This window comes from Coregonus clupeaformis, chromosome 1, assembly GCF_020615455.1.
Source record: "Coregonus clupeaformis isolate EN_2021a chromosome 1, ASM2061545v1, whole genome shotgun sequence".
Classification (NCBI taxonomy): Eukaryota; Metazoa; Chordata; class Actinopteri; order Salmoniformes; family Salmonidae; genus Coregonus; species Coregonus clupeaformis.
The window spans coordinates 55,488,899-55,504,772 of record NC_059192.1 but is presented as its reverse complement, the minus strand read 5'-3'; the positions used below and the strand labels follow the sequence as shown (position 1 = coordinate 55,504,772).

Below are 15,874 nucleotides of genomic sequence, written 5' to 3'. Positions count from 1 at the left end.
TCCCGCTCCTTGAAAGTGGCAGCTGTACCCTTTAGCTCGGTGCAGCTATTGCCTTTAATCCATGGCTTCTGGTTGGGATATGTATTGTATGTACGTTCACTGTGGGGACGATGTCGTCGATGCACTTATTGATGAAGCCAGAGACTGAGGTGGTATACTCCTCAATGCCATTGGATGAATCCAGGAACATATTCCAGTCTGTGCTAGCAAAACAGTCCTGTAGCGTAGCATCCACGTCATCTGACCACTTCCATATTGAGCGAGTCACTGGTACTTCCTGCTTTAGTTTTTGCTTGTAAGCAGGAATCAGGAAGAATTATTGTCAGATTTTCCAAATGGAGGGCGAGGGAGAGCTTTGTATGTGTCTCTGTGTGTGGAGTAAAGGTGGTCTAGAGTTTTTTTCCTCTGGTTGCACTTGACATGCTGGTAGAAATGAGGTGAAATGGATTTAAGTTTGCCTGCATTAAAGTCCCCGGCCACTAGGAGCGCCGCTTCTGGATGAGCATGTTCTTGTTTGCTTATGGCCTTCTACAGTTCATTGAGTGTGGTCTTAGTGCCAGCATCGGTTTGTGGTGGTAAATAGACGGCTACAAAAAATATAGATGAAAATTCTCTTGGTAGATAGTGTGGTCTACAGCTTATCATGAGGTACTCTACCTCAGGCGAGCAATACCTCGAGACTTTCTTAATATTAGACATCGCGCACCAGCTGTTATTGACAAATAGACATACACCACCACCCCTCGTCTTACCGTACGTAGCTGTTCTGTCCTGCCGATGCACGGAAAACCCAGTCAACTGTATATTATCTGTGTCGTCGTTCAGCCACGACTCGTGAAACATAAGATATTACAGTTTTTTATGTCCCGTTCGTAGGATAGTCTCGAACGGAGCTCATGCAGTTTATTCTCCTGTGATTGCACGTTGGCCAATAGAACAGATGGTAGAGGCGGTTTACCCACTCGCTGGCAAATTCTCACAAGTCACCCGGACCTGTGCCCCCTGTATCTCCATATTTTCTTCATGCGAATGACGGGGATTTGGGCCTGGTCCTGGGGGAAACAGTATATCCTTCGCGTCAGACTCATTAAAGAAAAATTCTTCATCCAGTTCGAGGTGAGTAATCGCTGTTCTGATATCCTGAAGCGCATTTCAGTCATAAGAGATGGTAGCAGCAACATTATTTACAAAATAAGTTACAGACAAAGCGAAAAAACACACAAAATAGCACAATTGGTTAGGAGCCCATAAAACAGCAACCATCCCCTCCGGCGCCATTATCACAAAAAATAAATAATAATAATAATAATAATTTGAATTTAATAGACCTACAAGTAACTGTACAGTATGAATAAACAATCAAATGGAACAATGACTGAATGAGATGGCTAAATAAATGTATGAAAGCCAGACTGAATTACGGAATACTTGAGTACATGATTAAAGGTGCAATATGCAGAAATCACTCAGCCATTTCCTGGTTTCTAAAATTCTAATAGTTCGCCTAATTTCTGTTTCTGTGACAAAACAAGCAATGCATAGTGTAGAGAATCATTGTACAATCTAAACCACTGTGAAATATATTTTAAATAACCAAAAATATTGTATTTTCAGGAGTTTGAAGCATAGAAATAGTGCACATAGAACATATCTACCGCATCTTAGACTTGCTTTCAATGAGAATGACAGATCTATAACTCAGATTTCTATGTGCATTTGGTTGGATCCCACAAAATGTTACATATTGCAACTTTAACTGAACAAATATGAAAAATGAAAAACTGAGTCAGAAACTTAGGTCTGAATCCTTACATGGAAAACAAGATTTTACCTCAAACATCACCTAACTCATGCATGGATATTAATGAGGATATATCCAAGGGATACAGTCCTTTTAATAAACACATTAATAAATGAAAGGTGTGATTGAGCAAATGAAAGGCTAAAAGAACAAATAGAAGAAAAGATGAATGGATTAAATTACTGTACCTTCTCTGGATCTCTGGTGCGTTGTCGGCGGCCTTCACTGTGAGGTCATAATGGCCCACGCTAAGGGCTATCCCAGGCGCGATGGTGATTTGTCCAGTGCGGTTATTAATGATGAAATCACCTTGTGCTCCGGCAAGGATCTCATAGGTCACCAGACCGTTTAATCCCTCATCAGCATCCAATGCTGTTAGCTGAGAGAGAGAGATAGAGAGTCTTTTAGAGAGGAATAATTCAGTGTTTCAGCGCATCTAGGCAGGGTGTGGAGGGCCCTAAAATCAACTTTCAAAGCCGTATTTTTTTTTATTTGACTAGGCAAGTCATTTAAGAACAAATTCTTATTTACTATCAATCAATTTTATTTTATATAGCCCTTCTTACATCAGCTAATATCTCGAAGTGCTGTACAGAAACCCAGCCTAAAACCCCAAACAGCTAGTAATGCAGGTGTAGAAGCACGGTGGCTAGGAAAAACTCCCTAGAAAGGCGAAAACCTAGGAAGAAACCTAGAGAGGAACCAGGCTATGAGGGGTGGCCAGTCCTCTTCTGGCTGTGCCGGGTGAAGATTATAACAGAACCATGCCAAGATGTTCAAAAATGTTCATAAGTGACAAGCATGGTCAAATAATAATCAGGAATAAATCTCAGTTGGCTTTTCATAGCCGATCATTAAGAGTTGAAAACAGCAGGTCTGGGACAGGTAGGGGTTCCATAACCGCAGGCAGAACAGTTGAAACTGGAATAGCAGCAAGGCCAGGCGGACTGGGGACAGCAAGGAGTCACCACGGCCGGTAGTCCCGACGTATGGTCCTAGGTGCTCAGGTCTCTCAGTTGGCTTTTCATAGCCGATCATTAAGAGTTGAAAACAGCAGGTCTGGGACAGGTAGGGGTTTCGTAACCGCAGGCAGAACAGTTGAAACTGGAATAGCAGCAAGGCCAGGCGGACTGGGGACAGCAAGGTGTCATCATGCCCGGTAGTCCTGACGTATGGTCCTAGGGCTCAGGTTCTCAGAGAGAAAGAGAGAACGAGAGAATTAGAGAGAGCATACTTAAATTCACACAGGACACTGGATAAGACAGGAGAAGTACTCCAGGTATAACCAACTAACCCCAGCCCCCCGACACATAAACTACTGCAGCATAAATACTGGAGGCTGAGACAGGAGCGGTCCGGAGACACTGTGGCCCCATCCGAAGAAACCCCCGGACAGGGCCAAACAGGAAGGATGATATGATGACCTAACCTGTCCAAACCCTCACAACGCTGGGCCAATTGTGCGCCGCCCTATGGGACTCCAGATCACGGACGGTTGTGATACAGCCTGGGATCGAACCCGGGTCTGTAGTAACGCCTCTAGCACTGCAATGCAGTGCCTTAGACAGCTGCGCCACTCAATTAACCTCCAATTTACTGAACTAAGTTGAAAATGTTTGTAGGCAGGGGGGCAATAGTGATTTGTGGGAGGTTCCCACCTGTCTTTGTAATGGTGGAGGAAACACTGAAATCTATTTCAGTAAAATGTTTATACCTTTTAAACACATGACCCGTGTTTTGTGTAAAGGGCAGGCATATGATTTGAGTGACATTTACCAGACGGTGCTCTTGTAAGCTGTGTATAATGTTTACAGAACTACTGACCTTTTGCAACTGCTACAGTAAACAACTTATCCTCCCTCCTAAAATATTGATGCAAAATGAGTGACCTTTATGAATCTATGATTTTTAGGTTTAGACATTATTGCAAATATATTTAAAATAAAAAACATGAGTACCTTATTTACATAAGTACTCAGACCCTTTGCTTGGAGACTCGAAATTGAGCTCAGGTACATCCTGTTTCCATTAATCATCCTTGAGATGTTTCTACAACTTGATTGGAGTCCACCTGTGGTAAATTCAATTGATTGGACATGATTTGGAAAGGCACACACCAGTCTACATAAGGTCCCACAGTTGACACAGTGCATGTCAGAGCAAAAAACAAGCCATGAGGTCGAAGGAATTGACCGTATAGCTCCGAGACAGGATTTTCTCCCGATTGCTCAGTTTGGCAGGGCAGCCAGCTCTAGGAAGAGTCTTGGTGGTTCCAAACTTCTCCCATTTAAGAAAGATGGAGGCCACTGTGTTCTTGGAATCCTTCAATGCTGCAGCAATTTTTTGGTACCCTTTCAGATCTGTATTTTTTGGTACCCTTCCAGATCTGTACCTCCACACAATCCTGTCTCGGAGCTCTACGGACAATTCCTTCAACCTCACGGATTGGTTTTAGCTCTGACATGCACTGTCAACTCTGGGACCTTATATAAACAGGTGTGTGCCTTATCAAATCATGTCAAATTAATTGAATTTACCACAGGAGGACTCCAATCAAGTTGTAGAAACATCTCAAGGATGATCAATGGAAACAGGATGCACCTGAGCTTAATTTCGAGTCTCATAGCAAAGGGTCTAAGTACTTACAGTTGAAGTCGGAAGTTTACATATACCTTAGCCAAATACATTTAAACTCAGTTTTTCACAATTCCTGACATTTAATCCTAGTAAAAATTCCCTGTTTTAGGTCAGTTAGGATCACCACTTTATTTTAAGAATGTGAAATGTCAGAATAATAGTAGAGAGAATGATTTATTTATTTCATCACATTCCCAGTGGGTCAGAAGTTTACATACACTCAATTAGTATTTGGTAGCATTGCCTTTAAATTGTTTAACTTGGGTCAAACGTTTCGGGTAGCCTTCCACAAGCTTCCCACAATAAGTTGGGTGAATTTTGGCCCATTCCTCCTGACAGAGCTGGTGTTGCTGAGTCAGGTTTGTAGGCCTCCTTGCTCACACACGCTTTTTCAGTTCTGCCCACATATTTTCTATAGCATTGAGGTCAGGGCTTTGTGATTGCCACTCCATTACCTTGACTTTGTTGTCCTTAAGCCATTTTGCCACAACTTTGGAAATATGCTTGGGGTCATTGTCCATTTGGATGACCCATTTGTAACCAAGCTTCAACTTCCTGACTGATGTCTTGAGATGTTGCTTCAATATATCCACATAATTTTCCTTCCTCATGATGCCATCTATTTTGTGAAGTGCACCAGTCCATCCTGCAGCAAAGCACCCCCACAGCATGATGCTGCCACCGCCGTGCTTCACGGTTGGGATGGTGTTCTTCGGCTTGCAGCCACCCCATTTTTCCTCCAAACAAAATGATGGTCATTATGGCCAAACAGTTCTGTTTTTGTTTCATCAGACCAGAGGACATTTCTCCAAAAAGTATGATCTTTGTCCCCATGTGCAGTTGCAAACCATAGTCTGGCTTTTTTATGGCGGTTTTGGAGCAGTGGCTTCTTCCTTGCTGAGAGGCCTTTCAGGTTATGTCGATATAGGACTTGTTTTACTGTGGATATACAGTGAGGGAAACAAGTATTTGATCCCTTGCTGATTTTGATTGTTTGCCCACTGACAATGAAATGATCAGTCTATAATTTTAATGGTAGGTTTATTTGAACAGTGAGAGACAGAATAACAACAAAAATCCAGAAAAACGCATGTCAAAAATGTTACAAATTGATTTGCATTTTAATGAGGGAAATACGTATTTATTTGTCAGTGGGCAAACGTACAGAATCAGCAGGGGATCAAATACTTTTTTCCCTCACTGTAGATACTTTTGTACCTGTTTCCTCTAGCATCTTCACAAGGTCCTTTGCTGTTGTTCTGGGATTGATTTGCACTTTTCGCACCAAAGTATGTTCATCTCTAGGAGACAGAATGCATCTCCTTCCTGAGCGGTATGACGGCTGTGTGGTCCCATGGTGTTTATACTTGTGTACTATTGTTTGTACAGATGAACATGGTACCTTCAGGCATTTTGGAAATTGCTCCCAATGATGAACCAGACTTGTGGAGGTCTACAATGTTTTTTCTGAGGTCTTGGCTGATTTCTTTTGATTTTCCCATGATGTCAAACAAAGAGGCACTGAGTTTGAAGGTAGGCCTTGAAATACATCCACAGGTACACCTCCAATTGACTCAAATGATGCCAATTAGCATTATGACATCCTTTTCTGGAATTTCACAAACTGTTTAAAGGCACAGTCAACTTACTGTATGTAAACTTCTGACCCACTGGAATTGTGATACAGTGAATTAAAAGTGAAATAAAATGTCTGTAAACAATTGTGGAAAAATTACTTGTGTCATGCACAAAGTAGATGTCCTAACCGACTTGCCAAAACTATAGTTTGTTAACAAAGAAATTTGTGGAGTTGTTGAAAAACAAGTTTTAATGACTCCAACCTAAGTGTATGTAAACTTCTGACTTCAACTGTATGTAAATACGTTTTTTTTTGTTTGTTTGTTTTTTGTAAATGTGCAAAAATTCTAAAAACCTGCTGTCGCTTAGTCATTACTGTGTGTAGATTGATGAGATGTTTATTTTTGTTTATCCATTTTAGAATTAGGCTGTAACGTAACAAAATGTTGAAAAAGTGAATGGGTCTGAATACTTTCCGAATCCACTCTATGTTAAATCTGTACACACCAAAGATATTGATCTTAGAACCATGCTGTCTTATCTCTAAAATTAAACAGCCACCCTTCCCTTCCAGCTAATTAATTTGGACACTCCACCGTTTACAACTCACAGCACCCTTAGCCAGGCTTTATTTTAACGTTAGCTCCATATTTTCAAGGCTTTTCTATGTTAATACATGCTAGGCTAGCCTACTGAACCCTTTTTTCATATAGAGCTGTCATGTCTAAGATACGAAATATCAGCATCAAATAAACCTTCATCCTTAGAGGCCCGGAGAATCATATAAATGGCTTATAAAAACAGGTTAAGCGGTCGTACCGGCCGCCACATGACCGCTGGCCTCATTTCAGCTGGGCTGGGCGGCTGATTTTAAACAGATTAAACTTGACCTTTTATGTGTCTGACATTTTTTTTGTGACTTTGTGCTACGAGACTGTAGATGGGAAATCATGCTCTGCCTACCAAATGAGAGACAAACGCACACTGCTGCTGAACGAACTCCATAAAACCAGATATGTCAACGAGGGGACTTCCTGCTGTAAACAATTTGACTCTAAACACAAGCGCATGCACACACACGCATGTGCGCACACACACACATAAACAAACACCAAACCCAACCCCAAACCTTCAAACCAATCAAACTAGAATCTGAGTCAAAGTAAATAAACTTGGCAATCCATTCAGACATATTGTAGAGATGACGACAAACCAGAATCTCCTTGGAGATATTTCAGTCAGGAATTTACAGTGACCATTGTTGTTATAGGATAGGAGATTGATTTGGAGTCCTAACTGTTGACCCATGGCAGTGTATTACGTCGAGTCATGTCAATATTGAGCTAATAATATTTTAGTCCTGACCACTGTTGTAAGAAACAAGATTGTTCTTGAGTCATCAGCTCTGATCAAAGAAAGAGTGGATCGTTCTGGGGCTCGGACTGTTTGCAGAAACTGTGCGCGAGAGAGAGAGAGAGAGAGAGGGGGGAGAGATAGTGAGAGATACACAGAGAGGAAGAGAGAGAGGGAAGGGAGAGGGAGAGACACAAAAAGACAGAGAGAGAAAGTGAGAGATAAATAAGGGAGAGGGAGAGACAGAAAGAGAGAAAGAGGAGCGAAAGACAGAGAGAAAGGGGGGCAAGAAGATAGACAGATGTGCTAATTACCTGCAGTACTGTTTCTCCTGGCTGCATGTCAGTGAACACCTCGACAGTGTCGGAGACTTCACCGAAGGTGGGCGTGTTGTCATTGGCGTCAATCACCAGGATGTTGACGGTCACCCACGTGCTCTCCTGTATCCCATCTGATGCCATCATCTATACACAAGATGACAGAGAGAGCAGTACAAAAAATATTTACTCTGATAGCACCAGTTAAACTCAATGAAGTGCAACTTAAGTACTTCAAACAAAACAATACTATTTAAACCCACGTCTGATAATGACATCAGATGTACAGGTAACTGCCAAAATAAGTGGGAGGTTATGTGCTGAATCGTCGGTGGCATCTCTCTTTACTGCAGTGGGCTAAATCAGGGCCACACAGTGTAATTATTGGTAGTCTTAAACAAATCTACTTTGAAACAAAAGTATACACCTCACACACATGGTTATGTGCTCAAAAAAAGAAGACACCTGTACCATATCAGATATAGAGTTGACATTTTGAGTTTGAATCCTAATATTACACTTTATATACATCACAGAAGACTGAAAAATAACAAAGCTGTTTGACATAGAAACACCAGATTTTCATTGGCTTTTTTGAAATAACCTTTATTAATTATGAAATTTTGAAAAATATTAACATTATTCCACCCATGACGCATAAGGGGGCGCTTTTGGTCTTTGACAGCAAGAAAGGGCTACACAGGAGGAAGATTCCTCTGAGGGCCGTTGATTCTTGGGGAGGACGTTGAAGTAAAACACATGGAGTGAAACACATTAATGTGGTGTAGCGGTCCCCCTGCTTCATTCAGGTACAGATACTGACGTTTTCCTCAGGAGGGACGCAAAACTACATCTAATTTTTGACACTTAGAAAGGCACACCCTCACACTCATGAACACACAAACAGACACAAACACACACACAAATGCACACACACACATACATAGACACGTACACATACATACAGAGTAAGCGAGAACAACCAAGAACAAAGGACAAACAAACAAAATAGAACCCTTGAAGCAATAATAAAGAACATTAAAGGTGTGATTTAAATTTAAATGGACCACTTATTATCTTATCCTTGCCTGCTCATGATGATATAACACAATTGCTTGATGCTCAAGAATTGAGAAGTCCGGATCTTTCGAATGACAATATGGCAACGATCAAAGCCTCTCAACAGAGACATAATAAACATACTACTGATGAAACCCTTCAAATGTAATATCTCCATATCATTAGTACAGTGCATTATCACCTCAACAAGTCCATGTACACACAGACACGCGCACACACACACACACACAGACCATTATAACCACCATCACGGGTGTACACTGGGACCTCTGACTGCGAGATTCAAAAGAGCTAACTCCATCTCCAAACGGTTCCAAAGGTTACTTGGTAATATGTGTGGATGAGGTTGGAACGAGGCCTACCATGAAGGTGTAGGTCATCTGCTTCTCTCTGTCCACGGGTTTGAGCAGTCTGAGGTAGCGGTTGATCCCGGTCGGGGTTATAGCAAAGATGGTGCTGAAGTCGTCCAGAGTCACAGTCACCAGGGGGTCTTTGCTCTACAAAAAGTAAAGCCATCGGAGAGAAGAGTGTTACCATGGTGACATGACCTTACTCAAGTCTGCAGCCATGTCACTGAGGAAAAACTTTTTAAAGACAGAACAAGTCTGTCGTATATGATGAATGGTGGCAATTATTGCTGTCAACAAAAGGAGTCTGCCTATGCTGCCCTTTGATTAGAAAGTCTTTATTCATTATCACAAGCTTACAGCATAAGTTTACAGACACGCGTTGTCTGGAGAGCAGTTGCCTCGAATTATAATAACCGCTCTGGGGTTTATTGTCTAAAACCCTTCTTATATAGACACTGCCAAAATAAGGGTTACCCCCTCTTCTGGCCAATCACCAGTCCCCCCTCGGGCGTCACCCTCAAAACGGCACATTTCAAATAACATCATAAAACATCCCCCCTTCTTGCACTAAATGAAACAACATTCCATTTCTTCATGAAAAACATTTAACACAGACATAATCCAATACACTACAAGTCAAAACATGTTGGAGTGGTAAAATCCTGCTGACAAAGACAACATAATGCTGAGAACACAGTACTGAGAAAAGGGGATGGCTTTGAGGAAATTCTAAGAAATCGTATGATTCTATACCCCCGCACTACAATTGTAGGTGTTTCATTGTGGCTCTGGCCACAAGCTACAGTAACCCTAAGCATAACATTTACATTTACATTTTAGTCATTTAGCAGACGCTCTTATCCAGAGCGACTTACAGTTAGTGCATACATTATTTTATCGAACCCACAACCCTGGCGTTGCAAACGCCATGCTCTACCAACTGAGCTACATCCCCTGCCGGCCAAATCCCTCCCCTACCCTGGACGACGCTGGGCCAATTGTGCGCGCCGCCCCATGGGTCTCCCCTAACCCTAATTCTAACCATAACCCTATTCTATCACTAACCCTAAACCTAACCCCTAAGCCTAAAATAGCATTTGTTTTTTTCTGGGGATCGGCAAAATGTTCCCACTTGTCCAAAATGTCCTTGTTTTACTATCCTTGTGAGGACTTCTGCGCCACACAAGGATAGTAAAACCAAAGAAACACAAACACACACACACACACACACACATACTGAATGTACTAAATGTATTGTGGGATCTGTGTATTTACCCACTAATAACATTTTTTTTTTTTTACTTGACTAGAAAAACAAGCACACATGGCACAAACGCATTAGACATTTGTCTATGAAGAAAGGGATCATTGGAGGGAAACAAAGTCACACACCTGAAAGAACTGAAAGAGGTTTGAACACACACCATGCAGTAGAGTAAAACCCAATGGCACACTTTTAGTCATCACAGCACCAGAATACACTATTTTCCCAACAGGTGTTTGACCAGGTACAACAAATAGACAAAGCAGCAACATTGATAATACAGTAGTGGTGCATGGAGAAGTGGGTATACTCAAATGTTGGCAACAAAATTCCAAACGGCCCGCCATGCGAAGGAATGATGCCTTCTGTGTGAAATTCTATGAGAAAAAGTTACATGTACTCTGAATGACCTACAGTAAAAGGATAAATCCCATATTCGTCTTTCACAGTCAGGCCGACCCAAGCTGTACTGTGCAAGTAGGCCTACAATTTAAAAAGATAAATGAGGTTGTCAACTGAGTCAGAAATTCACAGGTTTGGATGTTCTATGTCTACAACAATGCCTAAACCACATCAGGAGACCACTTTGAGGTCTGGAAAAAATCTAAGAAATGTATATTTTGTTTGTGTAGTTACCCTTTAAATCAAATGTGCAGTCACCTAGCACTGTTGTTTTGTTACCAGTGTTTCTGTAGTGCACATGACATTTTTCTTGCCACTGGATTGATGCAAATAATCATGATATCATTCTGCCAGGAAGGCTACTTTGTAGCTAGTTACATTAAATTGAGGTTAAATTGAGGCTTTTCGGAAATCTACCAGAAGATGGTTAGGCCTATCAGTATCTATATTTTCCTTTTCCTTAATTTTTTGAAACCTGGATGTTTTACTTATGAAGCATGCCAAGCCTAAATCTTTCCATAGAAATGTTGAGGGAAATATTTTATAAACACTTCCTCATATGCGCTCTACTGACTGTTCTATTGGTTTTAAAATAAACTTTATTTCATTGTCTAGCAGCCAAAGGCATTATCCTAGTCATATTAGCAACCCATGATAGTTGTTGCATCTTTAGATCTCTGTCTTTGTAAATTTCCAACGGATATTTAAATCTCTGTCCATGAAACCGGTCGCATGTGCGGTGCGCATTTTTGTGTTCCCGCAAATTGCTTACTGCCACGTGCACATTGCTGCGCTTAGAATGTGAAGAAATAATAGTTTATCTACATTTTAAGCTAAACATTCTGATCTGTTCTATCAGCCGAATTAATTGATATGACGTACACAGTACCTTCAGAAAGTATTCACACCCTTTGACTTTTTCCACATTTTGTTGTGCTACAGCCTGAATTTAAAATGGATTACATTTAGATTGTGTGTGATTGGCATACACACAACACCCCATAATGTCAAAGTGAAATTATGTTTTTCAGAATGTTTAAAAAAATAAAAAGCTGAAATGTCTTAAGTCTAAGAATTCAACACCTTTGTTATGGCAAGCCTAAATAATTTCACTAGAGAAAATATGCTTATCATGTCACATAATAAGGAGCACGGACTCACTCTGTGTGCAATAACAGTTTTTATCATTATTTTTGAATGACGACCTCGTTTCTGTTTATTTATTTCATTTTACCCTTATTTTACCAGGTACAGTGGCTTGCGAAAGTATTCACCCCCCTTGGCATTTTTCCTATTTTGTTGCTTTACAACCTGGAATTAAAATGGATTTTTTTGGGGTTTGTATCATCTCATTTACACAACATGCCTACCACTTTGAAGATGCAAAATATTTTTTATTGTGAAACAAACAAGAAATAAGACAAAAAAACAGAAAACTTGAGCGTGGATAACTATTCACCTCCCCAAAGTAAATAATTTGTAGAGCCACCTTTTGCAGCAATTACAGCTGCAAGTCTCTTGGGGTATGTCTCTATAAGCTTGGCAAATCTAGCCACTGGGATTTTTGCTCCAGCTCCTTCAAGTTGGATTTGTTCCACTGGTGTACAGCAATCTTTAAGTCATACCACATATTCTCAATTGGATTGAGGTGTGGGCTTTGACTAGGCCATTCCAAGACATTTAAATGTTTCCCCTTAAGCCACTCAAGTGTTGTTTTAGCAGTATGCTTAGTGTCATTGTCCTGCTGGAAGGTGAACCTCTGTCCCAGTCTCAAATCTCTTGAAGACTGAAACAGGTTTCCCTCAAGAATTTCCCTGTATTTAGCGCCATCCATCATTCCTTCAATTCTGACCAGTTTCCCAGTCCCTGCAGATGAAAAACATCCCCACAGCATGATGCTGCCTCCACCGTGCTTCACCGTGGGGATTGTGTTCTCGGGGGTGATGAGAGGTGTTGAGTTTGCGCCAGACATAGCGTTTCCCTTGATGGCAAAAAGCTCAATTTTAGTCTCATCTGACCAGAGTACCTTCTTCCATATGTTTGGGGAGTCTCCCACATGCCTTTTGGCGAACACCAAACGTGTTTGCTTATTTTTTTCTTTAAGCAATGGCTATTTTTCTGGCCACTCATCCATAAAGCCCAGCTCTGTGGAGTGTATGGCTTACAGTGGTCCTATGGACAGATACTCCAATCTCCAAGTTTCAGATATATTTTTAGAACCCAACCCTGATCCACAAATTTGTCCCTGACCTGTTTGGAGCGCTCCTTGGTCTTCATGGGGCTGCTTGCTTAGTGGTGTTTCAGACTCTGGGGCCTTTCAGAACAGGTGTATATACAGTGGGGAGAACAAGTATTTGATACACTGCCGATTTTGCAGGTTTTCCTACTTACAAAGCATGTAGAGATCTGTAATTTTTTATCATAGGTACACTTCAACTGTGAGAGACGGAATCTAAAACAAAAATCCAGAAAATCACATTGTATGATTTTTAAGTAATTAATTTGCATTTTATTGCATGACATAAGTATTTGATACATCAGAAAAGCAGAAGTTAATATTTGGTACAGAAACCTTTGTTTGCAATTACAGAGATCATACGTTTCCTGTAGGTCTTGACCAGGTTTGCACACACTGCAGCAGGGATTTTGGCCCACTCCTCCATACAGACCTTCTCCAGATCCTTCAGGTTTCGGGGCTGTCGCTGGGCAATACGGACTTTCAGCTCCCTCCAAAGATTTTCTATTGGGTTCAGGTCTGGAGACTGGCTAGATCACTCCAGGACCTTGAGATGCTTCTTACGGAGCCACTCCTTAGTTGCCCTGGCTGTGTGTTTGCGGGTCGTTGTCATGCTGGAAGACCCAGCCACGACCCATCTTCAATGCTCTTACTGAGGGAAGGAGGTTGTTGGCCAAGATCTTGCGATACATGGCCCCATCCCTCCTCCCCTCAATACGGTGCAGTCGTCCTGTCCCCTTTGCAGAAAAGCATCCCCAAAGAATTATGTTTCCACCTCCATGCTTCACGTCACTTCACGGTTGGGATGGTGTTCTTGAGGTTGTACTCATCCTTCTTCTTCCTCCAAACACGGCGAGTGGAGTTTAGACCAAAAAGCTCTATTATTGTCTCATCAGACCACATTACCTTCTCCCATTCCTCCTCTGGATCATCCAGATGGTCATTGGCAAACTTCAGACGGGACATGCGCTGGCTTGAGCAGGGGGACCTTGGGTGCGCTGCAGGATTTTAATCCATGACTGCGTAGTGTGTTACTAATGGTTTTCTTTGAGACTGTGGTCCCAGCTCTCTTCAGGTCATTGATCAGGTCCTGCCGTGTAGTTCTAGGCTGATCCCTCACCTTCCTTATGATCATTGATGCCCCACGAGGTGAGATCTTGCATGGAGCCCCAGACCGAGGGTGATTGACCGTCATCTTGAACTTCTTCCATTTTCTAATAATTGCGCCAACAGTTGTTGCCTTCTCACCAAGCTGCTTGCCTATTGTCCTGTAGCCCATCCCAGCCTTGTGCAGGTCTACATTTTTATCGCTGATGTCCTTACACAGCTCTATGGTCTTGGCCATTGTGGAGAGGTTGGAGTCTGTTTGATTGAGTGTGTGGACAGGTGTCTTTTATACAGGTAACGAGTTCAAACAGGTGCAGTTAATACAGGTAATGAGTGGAGAACAGGAGGGCTTCTTAAAGAAAAACCAACAGGTCTGTGAGAGCCGGAATTCTTACTGGTTGGTAGGTGATCAAATACTTATGTCATGCAATAAAATGCAAATTAATTACTTAAAAATCATACAATGTGATTTTCTGGATTTTTGTTTTAGATTCCGTCTCTCACAGTTGAAGTGTACCTATTACAGACCTCTACATGCTTTGTAAGTAGGAAAACCTGCAAAATCGGCAGTGTATCAAATACTTGTTCTCCCCACTGTATACTGAGATCATGTGACACTTAGATTGCACACATGTGGACTTTATTTAACTAATTATGTGATTTCTGAAGGTAATTGGTTGCACCAGATCTTATTTAGGGGCTTCATAGCAAAGGGGGTGAATACATATGCACGCACCACTTTTCCGTTATTTTTTTCATTTCACTTTTTGTGTATGTCCATTACATGAAATCCAAATTAAAATCTATTTAAATTGCAGGTTGTAATGCAACAAAATAGGAAAAATGCCAAGGGGGATTAATACTTTTGCAAGGCACTGTATGTTGACTAAGAAAACATTCTCATTTACAGCAACGACCTGGGGAAAAGTTACAGGGGAGAGGAGGGGGGATGAATGAGCCAATTGGAAGCTGGGGATGATTAGCTGCCATGATGGTATGAGGGCCAGATTGGGAATTTAGCCAACACCCCTACTCTTATGATAAGTGCCATAGGATCATTAATGACCACAGAGATTCAGGGCACACGTTTAACGTCCAATCGAAGAAACTGCACCTTTACACAGGGAAATGTCCCCAATGACTACCCTGGGGCATTGGGATGTTTTTTTTTTTTTTTTGTCAGAGGAAAGAGTGCCTCCTACTGGACCTCCAACACCACTTCCAGCAGCATATGTTCTCCCATCCAGGGACCAACCAGGACCAACACTGCTTAGCTTCAAAGGCAAGCCAACAGTGGGATGCAGGGTGGTGTGCTGCAGGATGTACCCCACACATCAAATTAAATGAAATAAAATGTTATTTGTCACATGCCCCGAAAACAACAGGTGTAGACCTTACAGTGAAATGCTTACTTACAAGCCCTTAACCAACGATGCAGTTTTAAGAAAGAATACCAAAAAAAATCACACCCCAAAATATAATATTAGATAATACGAAATAAAAGTAACAAATAACTACAGAGCAGCAGTAAAAATAACAATAGCGAGGCTACCGGTGGGTACCGGTACCGAGTCTCCTTAGGGGGAATAAGTTTTGTCGTGCCCTCTTCACGACTGTCTTGGTGTGCTTGGACCATGTTAGTTTGTTGGTGATGTGGACACCAAGGAACTTGAAGCTCTCAACCTGCTCCACTACAGCCCCGTCGATGAGAATGGGGGCGTACTCAGTCCTCTTATTTTTCCTGTAGTC

The 15,874-nt window shown here is 41.6% G+C and overlaps 1 protein-coding gene across 1 annotated transcript in view; it reads right to left on the bottom strand.

The window, feature by feature from the left end:
• Positions 1-15,874, bottom strand: part of LOC121570887 (protocadherin-15-like) — a 481,652-nt gene that overhangs the window by 212,878 nt on the left and 252,900 nt on the right. Inside the window, exons 13-15 of the mRNA XM_041882214.2 lie at positions 9,129-9,263; positions 7,684-7,833; positions 1,990-2,180 (exon numbers count right to left, since the gene is read on the bottom strand). Of these exons, the coding sequence (XP_041738148.1) occupies positions 1,990-2,180; positions 7,684-7,833; positions 9,129-9,263 (476 nt within the window). The remainder of the gene's footprint in view (positions 1-1,989; positions 2,181-7,683; positions 7,834-9,128; positions 9,264-15,874) is intronic.